The sequence below is a fragment of the Trachinotus anak genome, unplaced genomic scaffold, assembly GCF_046630095.1.
Source record: "Trachinotus anak isolate AG129_WGS33_773 ecotype Australia unplaced genomic scaffold, CSIRO_AGI_Tana_v1 ptg000031l, whole genome shotgun sequence".
In the NCBI taxonomy this organism is placed as follows: domain Eukaryota; kingdom Metazoa; phylum Chordata; class Actinopteri; order Carangiformes; family Carangidae; genus Trachinotus; species Trachinotus anak.
In genome coordinates this window covers 424,301-440,341 of record NW_027273882.1, presented here as the reverse complement: position 1 = coordinate 440,341, position 16,041 = coordinate 424,301, and the positions used below count along the sequence as shown (strand labels likewise).

Sequence of the window (16,041 nt, the reverse complement as noted above, 5' to 3'; positions counted from 1 at the left end):
TGTGGAGGACTTTATACAAAAAGATTTAAATAATCTGTCCTAATCTGTATAGATTCCCCGCTTTCTCCTACTGCCTCCTTTTCTTCTGAAAAGCCGATTTTCTCATTGTGATCAGGGTTGTAGCCAGGATTTCAGAAATACAGAGGTCAGGTCTCCCCAGTACCACTCAGAGATGTAAGAAATTCTGACCAGAGAGCAAAAAGGTCGCAAAGTGTTTCTAAAAACTTGGATTTCTCACATTTAGTTTATACAGTTAATATAGCCAACAATATGTTTTTCTTTCATACAGGAAGGTGTAAATGCTGTTTAAAGCATTTTCCCAAATTTGGTGGAGAAATTCTGAAGCTAGTATTTGTTAGATTTTTTTTGGCTTAAAAGTCAAATTTAAACAGAAAGGCTGAAATCAAATTTATAGGTTCTTAATCTCAGAATATAAAATCTCTCAAGTAGCCACACAAATTTACTACATATAAACTTCAGAGAAAAGAAAACGAAACTCATAAAACTCGAGACACCTGAAGTCTCCAGAACTGAGATTTGTTTTGGTTACCAACACAACACATACTGACAATGCTTTGCTATTAATCTCTTTATTGAATTTACTTCAACATATCTGACATGAACAAAAGTGGACTGGAGATATAAATGTCCTTAAATGTTTACTGAAGTCAAATGGTTTTTCACTAGGTTAAAATCATATTACCACTAAAGTAATGGGGTGTGCGGGGTTGATAAGCATGCAACTACTTATGTTCACAAGACTCGCTGTTTGCTCCAGATGTAAGGTGAGAAAGAAGCATAGGCAATGATTAACCATCAGTGCCCTCTGCTGTTTCTCTCTCTCTCTCTGTTTCAGACTCAGCTGGAAAACTAATCACTAGCTTTGCTAACACATCAGGGCAGCAGAGTGATGAAAATGTTCAGGGTGTGCGTGAACTCAACCACAGCAAAGCTAAATAAATAAGAGACAAAAAAGAGCTACAGACTCCATTCAAGACTGAGAACGAATAATCTAGATATTAATAATTAGGGAAAAAGTAACACAATTCAACAATAAGAGCTATAATAAATGGATTGTCATAATATTTTTTTACACTTCATATATCAATCTATAGATAGGATAGTGCTGGATTGATGAGAGCTTTTTAAGCAATTTAATTTAATTTTCACATGTATCCCTTTTACTAAGACATAAAAAAGGCCAGAGGGGAAATAGGCTGGTAGCTTTCACTGTGGTTCTGTCATTACATTCATTCATTTCACACAGATCTTCATCTTTCCCACCTTCCTCCTCTCACACCTCGATAGACTCCATAGAAATACAGCGGGCCGGGTAGGGTTGAACAAAGCGCCTTCAGTGGCCTTACACATACACAGTAGGTCAGGGGAGGGGATAAGGGCGTAATGGTGTTCAGAAAAGTTTAGTGAGGGAATGTAGGAATGCATATGATGGGTGTGTGCATGTGTGTGTGTTTGTGTGTGTTTTGGCGACAACTGGTGCTGGTGCTTAAGCGGGCATGTAAGGGGGAGGTGGTTCCTTCTCTGGCATCTTCATTGCCATCTCGTAAGTGGGCAGGATGTACTAGAGAAGAAAAACCAAAAAAAAAAAAAAAAAAAAAATCACAAAGATTAACATAAAAGACTGAATAGTTATGTGTCTGAACAGAGGAACCAGGATGAACAGAGAAGTGTTGGTACACTGATACAAATTTGTGCTTCACTGTAGGGCTGGGTGATAAAACAAACTTGATAATAATCACTAAAGTAAAAATTCCACAGTAAAAATGATAAAATGATGAATGATTTACGACAAATGACTCGGTTCTGCATTTGGATCAACCCTCATCTGCACAATGACTATATTTGGCTACAGCAATAGGCTAATGTAGCTGACATGTGTAGAGCACAAACAAGGAAATGCTCGTTATTGGAAGCTTAAAAATATAATCAAGACCTACTTCACTTTAGTTATGTTAAGATACGATGCAAAGCAGTAATTATCGGTTATCTGCAGCAAATCTTCTGTCTGTTATCCGCTTTCTCACTTATATTTTAAAGCACATCCTGAAAAGCTGAAAAGAAAAATCAATCGGCAATAATTTATTATTTATTTATTTATTATTATTTTAGAAAATTAATTAATGGTCAAAAGTATTTTTTTGTCAAGCAAAAATGCAGACTATTGTTTTTTGCTTCTCAAATGCAAATGTTTGCTGGTTTTCTTAGATTTTTATTTTTTATAGTAAACTGAATATCTTTGGCTTTTTAATTTATATATGTCAGATATATATATGCCAGCCTCATATGTCTGGGAATTTGTGATGTGGACTTTCTGCCATTTTACCAAACAATAATCAAAATTATTTCAACCTTTGGTTTATTGTAAACAGCAGTAAAACACAGCTTATGAATGTAAGGAAAGATATGTATGAAATGTTTGAACATCTTGCCAAGATCTTATTTCTTAGTGAAAATCTGTTGAAACTGGAAATGATGGAAACTATGAGACATGAATTGTGTATTTTTACCAATTTCCTAAATTTAGATGGCAATAAATGTTCTTCCCTTGACGTGGTCAACTCTTAAACACTGTATTTATACTTATTCACTGCCACCTGCTGGCTTCACTTCTGCATTACACATTGCTGTATCTGTGTCAAGTATGTTTTCATGGCATTGGATGCTCCTGATAAAAATTGTACTGGTCAACCAGAGGGTGTCACAAGTAGCTTTAGCTTTCATACCTGGGGAGGGGTCTCAAAGGCAGGGTAGACAGCAATCTCTGGCATGTTCCTGTTGTTGATGTACTTGTAGCAGTTCCACACACAGTTGATCAAGTAAGCCTGCAAAGAGGAGAAAAGATTGTATTTGGATGTTTAGAGATGAATCAGGCGGAGTCATTACAACCATCTTACATTTCTTAACCAAAACTTCTTTTTTTTGTTTGGTTTTTTTATTTCTAAGAGTTAAAATGTAAATACGACAGCTTCAGTATTGTTAATACACAGGAATATGTTTGCTGTTTTGTAGCTCAGCAAACCATGTCTTGAATTCACCCCTTTACTGAACACACAGACAGGCCATTACCATCAGTTCTCTTCTTTTACTATATTTCATTCCTTTTCATGTTAGTTTGCTTTAGAGAGACACACATTAAATGAACCAACACACTGAATAAACCAGGCTGAACTGTGAATAACCAATATTTTCACCTTGAGGATGATGAGGAAGGCAAAGAAGACCAACACAAAGAGTAGCAGGCAGCTGGAGTCCAGAGAGAGGAGGTTATCCTTGTATGGGAAATCCGGCTGAGGAGGAAAAGAACAGACAATGTCAGATAATCAATAAAACCTATTTATACTTATTCAACTTGCATCACCATCAACACTACCACTGAATTAATAAGCAAAAAAACTTAATGATCTCCATGGGGACTTGGGACTGTGGAAACAACCTAATTTGCTGCCGAGTGTTTTCATAATTAGTTTGAGGGACGTCACAACAGCACAGTCAGCAGCTCGTTTGCCTTTTCCTCATTTTTCTCCTAAGTTTCTTTAAATGTGGACTGATGCTCTAAAAAGTGTCCTTTTGTACAAAGAAACAATTTGTGAATGTGTAGGAATATAAGACTCACATTAAAGCTGGAATAACTTTACTTCTAGTAAACAATAAGCAACTGGTTATAAAAACTGTGTATCGTATAATAATTTACAAATATGTAGAGTTTTGTCATGGTGATGAGTTGTGTGATTGAGTCTGGCAATGTCAACAGGGTGGCTGGGACTGACCAGCTGGTCAAGGTAGACCTTGATCCTGGGTAGGTAGGTGAGAGAACTGATGGCCACCAGGCAGCTCAGAGCAAAGTCAAACAGCTGGTAGCAGAAAAACGGGATCAGCCATCCATCACGATGCTGAAGAAATCAGAGACAAGAAATCAGACACAGGTGGAGAGGAATGTTTAAGCAATAGGGGAGATTTGCCTTAAGATAAAAAGAACCATGTTGGCTTTCAACCTCGTCTCTACACACTTTTAACATTCTTACACGTGGGTAGGCTTTATTGAGCGCACAGTATGTAACTTCTGCCGCTATGGGGTCTCGCAATCAAAACAATGACAAAAGATGCTGTTTGGTTACGTCACAAAGTAGCATAGTAGTTCAGTTGTTAAAGTCTTCATTGTAGTTGGGCTTTTCCTGGTTAGGATTCCTTCAGTGTCAATCACTCAGGAGGTTTTGTCTCCTCTTCCTCTCCAAAACTGGGAAAACTGGGAGCTCAGCTAGCACTAATATTTGGTCAGCATTTTTCTCTGATAGCTAGATGTCCAACAACAAAAATCCTCCACCCTTTTAAAATACATAGTTAAAAACAACCGAGGCCTAAAGAATGTATCGTAAAAATGTGGTTTAAAACTGGATAGAAAGTGCAGACAACCACAACACTGACGCATGCGCAAAGGAGATATGATGCCACTGCCAAATGATCAGATGAAACTGACCATTACCATGATTAAAATTACGGATTTCTCTAGGTTTGAAAACTAATGGAAACATATGGGTTAATATAAGTGTACAACCCTACAAAATATATAAAACGGGTCTAGTCATTTTTAGGCATTTTATTTTGGAAAAGATACACATTATACCTTTAACATCTACAAATCCTACAGCTGAGGGTGAATCACATCTTGAGTAGCAAGATATAATTAGTTTTTAAAGTTCAATAATCTAACCTTTGTTTTCTTGGTTTAAATGTTGAGTATGCCTACATTGAAAAAATGTTTTCCTACTGCTCAGACTGTGACTGCACCCTCAGATGTGGTTTGGGATAAATGAAAACAGCCTGCCGACAGTAACGGGGGAGCTGACATAGTAAATGTGTGTGAAAATGTAATAAACAGAGAAGGTTGAAAATCAGCAGAGTGGTTCTTTTACTTAGTCACTTCACAAGGAATTCTACAGGTATTCTGGGTGATATTTCTACCAAAAGCACAGTATACTCTAGCCTTGACAATAATCTACTTTACTCCATTTATACGTTATGTAGCAAAGTAGTGAATATCTTTTTATAATCAGGGTTCAAACACTGTACACTATTTCACTAGGACACTACACTAACAGTGGCTGTGCACCGCCACGCTATCCTGAAAAGGGTATCTGCTACATCTGTCTGGGAGTATGTAGTTGCACAGCTGAAGCATAATTAACCGGCAAGCACAGTGTACAAAGCCGGCAGATGTGTGCTATTTAACTGTGCAGTCACCCAAACTAGCAGCTTAATGCAGGTCCACGTCAAGAGGCTACCAAACCTGTAAGTCTTGATGCCATCAGGCAGGCCTGTGTGGTAAAGATGAAAGGCAGTGAGAACACAGCTTTGTGTGCTACACCCCCACTGCTGCAAGATTCTTTTTAACATTCAGCTAAAATGTACTGTAGTTAAAAAAAGAGGAGGGTGATGTGGTATTTCCTGTTACTTACTTAACTCCGGTGCTATTATTATACAACTTGAAAGTAATGCTCTTTTATGCAGCGTATTTAGGGCTTACAGATTTGCCTAAGAAACCATGACAAGCCTTTAAATCAAGTGCACGCTGTCGAAAAAGAATTTTAAAAAGAACAAAAAAAAAAAAAAAAAAAGGCACCGTATCTACAGTGCAGACTTACAGTAATGGCTCCATACACCATCATGGCACTGATAGTGAGCATCAGCAGAGAGATGGCAAATCCAACACAGGCATTCTCTGTATGAGACAAAGTGACAATGAATAAAATTACCAAATGGTAGGTAGGCAAAGGTTTATTCATTTATTTATTTTTTCCAGCTTTAGCCTTGTATATGAAACACAATGTATAGTGAGTGTGGATGAATGGATGTTTGCCTGTGCTCTTTGAGGCAACTGTGATTTGCATACAGTATAAGTCAACAGCCTCCAGGGCCTCTCCTTCCAGTCAACTCTGTTTTAAAGGCCAACTGGGAGCATTAAGCCTCTTCCTCTCTGCTGCAATGAAACTCAGCCTGAGATAATTAAAAGGCCTGCCTTTCATATCCTCTTTTTCCTCCATCACTCAGTCTCTCACTTCTTCAAACTGTTCTGCCTGTTGCACAGAAGAAATGTTGCTTGTGAGAAAGCAACTGCAGCGATGCTATGCAGACACAATTCTCTGTTGTTTAGCAGCTCAAGCAGAACAATTTGTACATCAATGAATGAATCTGTCAGAAGACTGCCTGGAGCTCATCTTCAGGCCACTGAAAACAAAATTCACATAGGGTTAAACTCTGATGTCCATCAAATTAGGAATATGAAGAGTTGATATTAGAGTTGATAAACATCCACTTTTACTACAAGTAAAACATCAACCTCAATCCTTATGGATCTTTGTACAAAAAAAAAAAAAAAAAATTATTTTATTCTAAATGTTCAAAATATAGTGGTCCTTGAAAAAACCGTCTTCTTTACAATCCTGTCTACTTTTCCATCCAAATTACTAAACTTGATTAGTTTTGAATAGCGATGCAGCTAAATGTCATTTTCATGATCAACTTATCTGCTCTCAATTAATTGATAAATAACTCGTAAACATGACCTTGATTGTGGAATAAAATGAGTGCAGCCAGACGAAGCCGCACTAATAGTCAGGAGTAATGACAACTTAACTAGTGTGAATGCTAACATTTTCTCTGTAGGCTGTGGACAACCTCCTCCAGCCCTGTGTGCTGGCATGAGCCTGCTGTGGGAAGGTCAACCCACCACGGTTGTTTCCACTCCTATCCCACTGAGTCACTGTTTCAGAAAAATGAAGAAGCCTTCACCAAGCCAACCAACAAAACAACTCCAAGCTACAAAGAAAGGAATGCTCACTGTCCTGCCAGCCCTTCCCTGGCACATACAAATACAAACACCTAGAACAAATTTAAGTCCTTACGTATATACAAAGGAATGACACCAATGACAAAATTTTCAGACGCCATGTAAACAGCACAGCAGTGTTCTGTTGTCCTCATGAGAAGTTTTGTTCAGCAGTCACTGGGGAGCTGTTGTGCTCCCTGTGGAAGATGAATCACACGTTTAACTTCAGTATAACAGCAGCCTCTGGGTTAACGAAAGGCCCTATAGAGAAAAACCAGAAAAATCCAACGAAGACGATACCTATTCAGTGTTGTGGTGTATCAAGAGCAAGTTTTCATCATCATCTGGACACAGTGGAATTCAAAAGCCAACCATAACAGAATGAGTTATGTTTGATTAAATTAGTATGGTGGCCCCGAGACCTCAATGTACTGCAACTTACACACGGAAACAGACAAAACAAGCAAATTCACTAACATCTTCATTAATTTAACAACAAACGTGCAACAAATACTCACAACACAACCAAATACACACAACACAATCAAATACACAAACATGCTGCAAATGAGTAGTTTCTCGGTTTTGTAAAGTTTTGTTGGCCAACCAATTAACAGCTCCAGTGTAAACGTGTTAAAATGAATAAAATGTCACTGTTTTTACAATGTCATGTTGTTAGCCCGTTCAGTGATTCTTATGCACATTTCACAGCTTACCAGACATCCTGTTGGAGGCAAAGTAATGGTCAATGACCTCATATTGCAAGTCGATGGTTGGCACGTTCTCTGGGTGGGTCACAGCTACGGTCAGCAGGATGCCCATCAACAGGTTGACTACCTGAGGAGAGGAAGTGGGAGATTTAAGCTTTTTTTTTTTTTTTTTGCATGTCTTTGCAAATTCCACAGCCTTAACAGAATTAACACTTACAAAATATGGATTGGAATATGTTTTTGATTGAATACCACTTTTCCAAACAGCTAATGTTTTGAGTTCATGTCAGTATTGAATGTCAAGGATTCAAGGACACTCCAGCATTCACAAGATACAGCACATTATTGAAAAACAAAACAACCAATTTTAAATACTATTGAAAAGAAATTATGTTGTAAAATGTATGTAATTCTAAGTTAATGGGATATTTAAAAAATGAAGTTGAATAACCCTTTAAACATGAAACTAACTTTTGAGAAGTGGAACTAAAGATGCCCTAAAAGAAAGAAAATGTAAGGTTATTGAACAAGGTCACCACCTTATATACTATTCAACACAACAGCAAAAAACTACACCTGCTGTGACAAATATCTGATCATGCAGAGTGGATTTAACTGCAGAAAAGTATTGTGTAGTAAGGAGGTTGTTTGTGTTACATATTCAGACAACTTCAAGAGGGAGAGGGTTGCAACAACAAAAACATTTTTAGTGAGATTTAATCCTATTCACTTAGGTGGAGACAAAATAAACACTATGAGTGCCAATCACTGTGTAAGAGAAATGTTCTCTTATACAGCCCAAACCAGTTCGGCCAGACTGGGCTCATGCCTTCACCATTATCTATCAGAGATTGCGTTCTGCTTTCTTACCAACTGTCTTAGGTTAGTACTGGTTCCTTCTCATGATTTCAAACCAGAGTAACATGAGTAATATTGAGCTTTAGGAACCAACGATTGTCTGGAAACAAGCTAGGAAGTGCTACAATCACTGTGAAAATTGTGGTGTCAAATATTGTCCAGCGAGCAAAAAAATCTCAGACGAGGATTTGAAAACGCAACAAAAAGCAGAAACGTCTGTTGTGTGATGTAGGGAAATGAGAAGGGGATTAATCCAGCTGTGAGTTTAGAGATGCTGCAGGAACAAAATGTGCTTAGGACAGCGACAGCAAACAGTCAGATGCTTTAGCGTGTCTATGAAATACAACTGCCTATTTTAACAAGCCATTACAATGTAAGCTCGATGACTTTAACCAACGGAGGTGTGATTTAAATCTGCGTCCTGCGTCCCTGAAATGAATGTTACTGCGGATTTCTTTTCATCCAAACTTCTTGTTGTGATTTGACAACCGTCAAGTTAGCAGGTCAGTCCGAGGTGGCTAGCCCCTGTGCTATCCAAGCCAAATCACATATATTTTTAACTTTTAAAGCTTCTCTGGTTAGGAGCTGATAAATAACAGTTGTATGTTATCAGTTTTATAATCTCATTTACAAGATTGTGAGAGTAAGGACAGAAGCATTTATCCGAACCCGATCTAATAGCATGCTATTGCTAATGCTAGCGATCTGTGATCGTTAACCCGTCATGTAATAATTGTTACAAAAAGTCAAAATTAACATTTAGCTCTAATATGAGTTTATGATAATAATCCTAATACATATCCAGAAGCTGTTAAGGCTGTCTGGTTGGTATTCATTATGTAACTTGCTACTTTAGCGAACTTAACACAACTGATGTTGGCAGTGCTAGCTTCCGTTAGCATGCTAACCCCCATCAACCATTTTACGTACCATGTACCATGTTCCCAGGATGATGGTCCCCGTCCGGACATGGCAACATCCACAACACCTGGTGGTGTACAGTCTGTCTCGACTAGGCTTAAAATGATGCATGTCCTCCACAAGCGTAGGGAGAAACATCGGTAGAGTTGCTGGTCAGGAGCAAGGAATAAGCCTTTCGGTATCAACAGTCCGCTGGCGAACACGCAGGAACGCCCACCACTTCCCTCACGACGAGCTGCGCGACACCGCCGGTAAAAACAAACGCTCTGACAGGAAGGAAGAGGCGGGCGCAGCTGTGACCGACAGGAATTTCCACCAGTGGAAACCGTGAAGAAATTTCAAGGTACAAGCAGGTTGGAGCTACTTTTTTTTTTAATATTCCTGATTCAACAATAACAACAAACTAATGGAGTATTTTTGCACAGTGGTATCACTACTTTATATTTCTGAAATAGTTCTTCTTCAACCATGGTCCCAGAGTCCTAGATCATCTGGGTGCCATGTTCATCATTTGACAATTAGTTTGTGGTTATTTAATTAACTGCAAGTGTGTTTTTCATATTGTATCACTGTTACTGCTACATTAAAGCACATTATATGACTAATGATAAGATAAGATCCCCTTTATTAGTCCCACAGTGGGGAAATTCACAGTGTTACAGCAACAAAGTGGCAGTGCAGAGAACAGATAAATAATAACAATATAATAATATACTAAATATATAGATACCAATACATACTAATATATACTATACATACACTCTCAATATTTGCACAGGAAATACAAAAAGACGGTGAGGATTAAAATAGTTGTAGAGCTAATTTATTAACAATTATACAATACAAAAATGGTACAAATTATTTTCTGGCACACACAGTACATAGGCAACATAATGTCTTACACTGTAGCAGCTGATAGTCATTATCTACTCATTGTAATTGATATTTACCTCAAATTAGTTTCCCCTAGATTCTTAATTCATATCTCATTACTTATTTAGCTATAGTCAGGACTACAGAAATACTTGTCCATAAGTATGCACCTTTGAAACGCAAAGGATGTCAAGAGGTCTTTTTCACAACAGATGTTTTGGTGTTACGTATAGGCTAACATTAACGGTGGCCCTGTGTCCCAGACAGCCATGACAGTGACAGTGAGCCAACCTGCACAACACCAGGATCCTGAAACTCAAGCAGCTACACAGAATTTATCCATTAAGAATTTCATTAGTTACACCAGTGCTTTTCCTACTGTGACATGTCAAATTGTCTTATGTAGAAAAGAACTATGAACACTGTCCTCAGAAGAGGTCTACTCTTGAAAAATAAGTGATATATATATATATATATTTGCTATGTACACTTATAGTTTGTATTTGATCATTTCAAGGCAAACTTTGGAAGAAATGTTTTAATTAAAGTGCTACAAAAATGTGTGGTGATTCATAAAATCTTCAAAATAAAGCCATATTTTTTTTAACCAAAAAAAAATAACACAAAACATCATATCAGAGGACATGGTCTTAGTGCCCTCAGCGGTAGACGTGTGCTATGGCCCTGGGTAAAAATGAAGCAATTTCAAAGCTTTGTGAAACACAAAAAAACAGAAAAGTGGGCATATTAAGACAATTCTTTATATTTTATGATATCAATAAATAAATTTTAAATAAACAACAGATACATATTAAATGCAAGAATAACCATCATTCCCTGTGCCCCTGAGGGAAGAGTAAATTTACAGTAGCTCTGAAGGTGGGGAAAAAGTCATCAAGTCAAAATCATCAACATCAGTGCGACAGTTTTTAAAAAATGTGGACTGGACAGTTAAACGACTTGGTCCCTGTGGGTCGGCTGGCCCTGAATGTATCCTCCAAAATCTTTGTTGTGCCATTTGTAGATTAATATTGCTGTCAACATTGCAGAAATTGCCACTCCTGTTATGCCTCCTGCAATAACACCTGTGAACATAAATGACTGAGTTAGAGCACAAATTCACATTGTATAACTTATAAATTCAGTGTAACTAACTGCAAAGTACCTGCAAAGATTTGTTCGTTCTCCCAGAAGCTCTTGCTGTTTGCCATAATAATATATCCTGATCCGGTATCTTTTGTAGGCCAGTGTGTACTGTCGAACATACTGTCTTTGCTGTTGGGGTGCTCCACTTCGTTTGTAATTTCACCTGATGAGAGTGCAAGCAAGAGGCATAAATCACAATGTAATCACGTTTTGAAATAATGAGATAAACAATACATACTTTGTAAAATGGCTCATAATATATGTTCTGTAAATCAACAATTTTACAGTGATTGAACATGGTAGGCATTACCTTGTTCTGACCAGTCCCCTGAACCAGAACCAGAAGTGTCAAGGTCAAATGCTGATCCCTCAAAGTCTTCAGGAAGGGCAGAAAACTGATTTCATGGAGAAAATCAATGAGTATATTTAAAATTAAGAATGACTGCTCCTTCCTGCCTTATTGTTAGACACATGAAAACAAAGAGGTGAAGGAAGCGTATGAAGGTACTTTCCATGAGAGGGCAATAAAGACATGAATCATGTCCTAGATACAAAGTCCCATTGAAGTAACACAATCCTAAAAGTAAACTGTGGTTGACAAACCCATAATGACGCAAGTGACCACACTTTTATCACCAATAAAGAGTCATGAGTAGAATATAGCTCAAATTATATGATAACGTTACTCCACCCATTTGGCAAAGCAGGAAAAATATAAGGACAGAATGTTTTGTTAACAATTTGGACTCAAAGTTATCAACACAACAGAAAGAACCATACATATGGAAAAAGCTTCACTCGTGAGTTATTTCTGTGACAGTTTCAGTGTTTGAACAGAACACAAGATAAAGGTAAAAAGAGTTTGCTCTTTACGTGAAGAATCTATATTCTACTATTTACTTGGGATTTACTCTATTAATTTTGGAGGTGCTGAAGTAATAATTTCTTAAACATGAGGCATTTCAAATGAGCAAACTATTGATATTCACAAGCTAAACTCATTGACGATGACTAAAATGGCCTGTACCCATTGTAACCAACATACATAACTTAAAGCTGTTGTTCTTCAAAGAAACAGAATGGATGTTTTACAGCCAGCTTTAAAGGTGGATTGCCCACAAGGAATAAAAAGTTGCTTTGTGCATCTTGGAATAATCTGGAAATTCATATGTCACATTTACCCTCAGGTGCTTCCTGGATCAGGGGATATTATTATGTTGCGTCCCTATGTGCCTCCCAGCTGTAGTTGTGGACATTAATGGATAACCCTACTGGAAATATTATCAGGCAGTAATAATAGATAATTAAACAGATGCAGCAAACCTTGTGTTTACCTTGTAACTGATAATAATTGACCAAATCATTAGTAAATTGTAGCAACAAAGTGTTGAGCCATTTCACACACAGAACATGACTTTTGCACAAGACTACATGCTTTGTTATCATCACCATCATTTCTACAGCTGGTGATAAATTTCTCTTGTCTTGTTGTTTCTCCCACTGTTTGCATGGCTTTTTTTTCTGTGGCATACAGACATGCACAGACAACACCGACTGCAGACTGCCTCTTGTTCATTTCACCTCAAGACCCTCAACATGGATGGTTGATTAATCCATTAGTATATCAACAGGAAATTCACGAAAAAATATGAATGTACTTGTTATGGGGTATATTTTATATTGAGGTGTTTCTACTTTGACCTCAGTAAAGAATTTAAAATTCCACCACTGCCAATAGGGCAGAACTGAAAGATATTTAATGGTGGAACTATTAAAAAACTATAAAAATAAAAATGCAATTATTTTTCTGCCCAAATAATATAAATAATTTCTACTAAAAGCCCAAAAGGAGAAGGTAATGTGAAATCCACAAAATGGGAAGTGTGTTCTCTACTCAGCTGAACTGGTTTTAATATCTTAAATTCTCTGTGTACAGCTGGTATTGTATTTTGTATTGTATATTGTATTTTTGTAATTTGTCTGAAACTGAGCTTCCAGGATGCACAACAATCACTGTTACAGCCGTTTCTAATGAGTTGTAAAAAGCCATTCCTGGAATCAAATAGACATGAACAAACAGTGAGCAAACCTGACAACTGTACATTAGTTTCAGGTAACTGCACCAAAAACTGATTAAGGTTTCAAATTTTAAACATAACTCAAGCCCCACTAATCAATAAACTCGTAAAAAAAAAAAAAAAAAAAAAAAAAATGAGGCACACCTTGACATTTCTTAATCGAAGACGCCTTCGCAACATACCTCAGGGCTGACATCAGGAAGTGAGAAAGGTGAGCACCCGGGCTCGACAACACCATTAAAAAAAAATGTGTGTAACCGGCATTAAAGTGACTTACCGACATGTGGACTGGTTGTGTCAGTCCCACAGCTAAAAGTAAACACGCCGTAAAGGTAATCCTCATGTCTCAGGTGAGCTGCTGTCCACTTTGTCTTCTTCACATAAACCTCCGCAGGTGTTTAGATTGAACCTCGAGCAGAAGCCCCGCCCACGAATCAACCCCCGGTTGGTTACCTGAAGGTTGCAGGTAACGCGGGTGTTTACTAAGAGTAGTATGAGAAGACAATCATTAATTTCTTTTCCTCTTAAAAGAAAAATACGAGTTCATCCGAGTTCAAACCTCTTAGATCTTCGATAAATATAATGAAATTGAAACTGAGTTGCAAGAAAATACATGAGAATACAGTGTAAACGACATAGTTACAGTAGTTTTCTTATAAACCAAAAATGTACTTAAAAGTACACAAGAACTAATAAAGTCAGTAGTAAAAGAAATTCATGTGTTTTCATATGTAGAATCTCAAAGTTGTCTGAAATGCAGCAGACTACAAGTTTAAAATAGTGATACAGTATTTTTGCCCTGACCTGTGTTTTACAGCCACTGTTCGACCAAGCTGCTTGGGGTGTTTTGGCTTTATGGTTCAAGTTTATTTATACAGTCGCCTGAAACTCTTTAATTTCACTCATCTGATCTCTGTTTGACCATGTGGTTGCACCAGTGTAGGATTAGGTGTGTCCTATTTAAGGGGCTGAATACATATGCAACCAGTTCAGTGTTCACAAATAAAAATAATTACACTAATACACTTGAACACTGAATAAACTTGAATTAAAAACATCAAAAGTTTAAGATTTGTTAAATCAATTTGCATTTGATTAAACAAAGTATTTAATATTCATAGTCTGATTGATAGTAATTAAATATTTAGTAGGCCTACACCACTTATAAACCTTGACACAACCTTCCCCTATTTTTTTATACAGATTGTTATAATTTTATTCTTCAGTTTCTTCTAACCCTACATTAACATTAAGACAAACAAAACGGGTGAAAAACCACAACAATGTGGGTCAAATGTTAGAAGAACAGTTTAATCATACATAGTCACAATTCTGCTTCCAAAAATGAGTTTGTTTTCTTCATCTAACATCTGGAAATGTACATAAGGCCACCTGAAAATGTACATGACTTTGACAGTGTGACAAAACTCATATGTTCATATTTATATAATTGACAATATTTTACATTGCTTTTGCTTACAAGGTAGTAGCTGTTCCAAAATACAGCACTCTTCTGTACAAAAATAATTCTTGTCATATCCTGTGAAGTTTCCATGGTAGCAGAGAGGACTAAATGCAGCCTCAGTTTTAGTACAGAGTGTTTTTTTTTCCTTTTTAAACTGTCACACATCAGAAAGACTATCAACAGTGGATGTTACAGCTCCAGTACAAATAGAGGCTGGCCTTTCCCATAACAGATTAAAAACAAAAACCATGCCAGATTGTGAAGCCATAAAGTTTTTTTTTCTTTAAAAATTACACTTGATCAAATAAAACTGTATACATTATATTCAGGGGGAAAGGAGTGATGAATATACACACATCAAAATGCACATTTTTGCCTTTTTCCCCAAAAAGTGTAAAAGACATCCCATTTACAGCATAAACGTTTACAAATGTACAACTGTACAGACGAAATAAAAGCATCACTACAAATTTAGAGCAAGGCCTGTCAAACACCACAACTAGACATTTTTTCAATTAAACTAATACTCTTACACTTATTAACTGCACATATACTACATGTATTCTACAATTATTCATATGAAGCAAAGAAGCCATCACTACGAGCATTACAGGTGAATTGTATAGCTTTTGATGGCCCCACCAGCCTCCACCAATGCACTTGCATACCCAACCAAATGGAAAAAGGAAAAAAGAAAAATCTTTAAAAAAAAAAAACAAAACAAACAGGACCATTTAAAAAAGTTCTTTCAACATCCCTTTCTTCCTCTTCTCCCACTAATTCTAGTTCATTTCACCTCAGATTTACAAAGCTGGGATAAGCTCCACTTCACAACATTTAAATTTTTTTTTTTTTAACTACTCTGACCTTCAGGCGGTGGGGGTCCCATCATTGCTGCAAGCCCCCTACCCAAAAGCAACAATTTACTCATACATAAAGATGCTATACGTCGCTAAACTACTTCTACGCAAGAGATGATTATTCAGTATCAAGATATTAAGATACTGATTTCTAGGGCAGTGTTCATCTCAAACTACAAGACAGATAAGATGTTACACAAAACATGAAAGAAAAAAATCATTCCAAGGATTAAAACCTGTCACAGCATGCCAACGCATACCCCACTCCCACCCCACTATTCCCACA

The 16,041-nt window shown here is 37.1% G+C and overlaps 1 protein-coding gene across 1 annotated transcript; it reads right to left on the bottom strand.

The window, feature by feature from the left end:
- Positions 1-403: 403 nt before the first annotated feature.
- Positions 404-9,582, bottom strand: laptm4a (lysosomal protein transmembrane 4 alpha). Its single transcript, XM_071468061.1, has 7 exons — positions 9,343-9,582; positions 7,561-7,681; positions 5,661-5,737; positions 3,789-3,911; positions 3,213-3,308; positions 2,745-2,843; positions 404-1,582 (listed from the first exon to the last, which is right to left on the bottom strand). Exons 1-7 carry the CDS (start codon positions 9,469-9,471, stop codon positions 1,508-1,510), a joined length of 720 nt encoding a protein of 239 aa, XP_071324162.1. The 5' UTR covers positions 9,472-9,582; the 3' UTR covers positions 404-1,507.
- Positions 9,583-16,041: the final 6,459 nt, after the last annotated feature.

Excerpts from the sequence above, each read along its gene's own strand:
- laptm4a (XM_071468061.1), bottom strand. The coding sequence starts at position 9,471 with ATGTTTCTCCCTACGCTTGTGGAGGACATGCATCATTTTAAGCCTAGT. Across the intron at positions 5,738-7,560 it reads TGCCTCCAACAGGATGTCTG|AGAATGCCTGTGTTGGATTT; the intron begins GTAAGCTGTGAA and ends TGTCTCATACAG. Across the intron at positions 3,912-5,660 it reads TGGTGTATGGAGCCATTACT|CATCGTGATGGATGGCTGAT; the intron begins GTAAGTCTGCAC and ends TGATTTCTTCAG.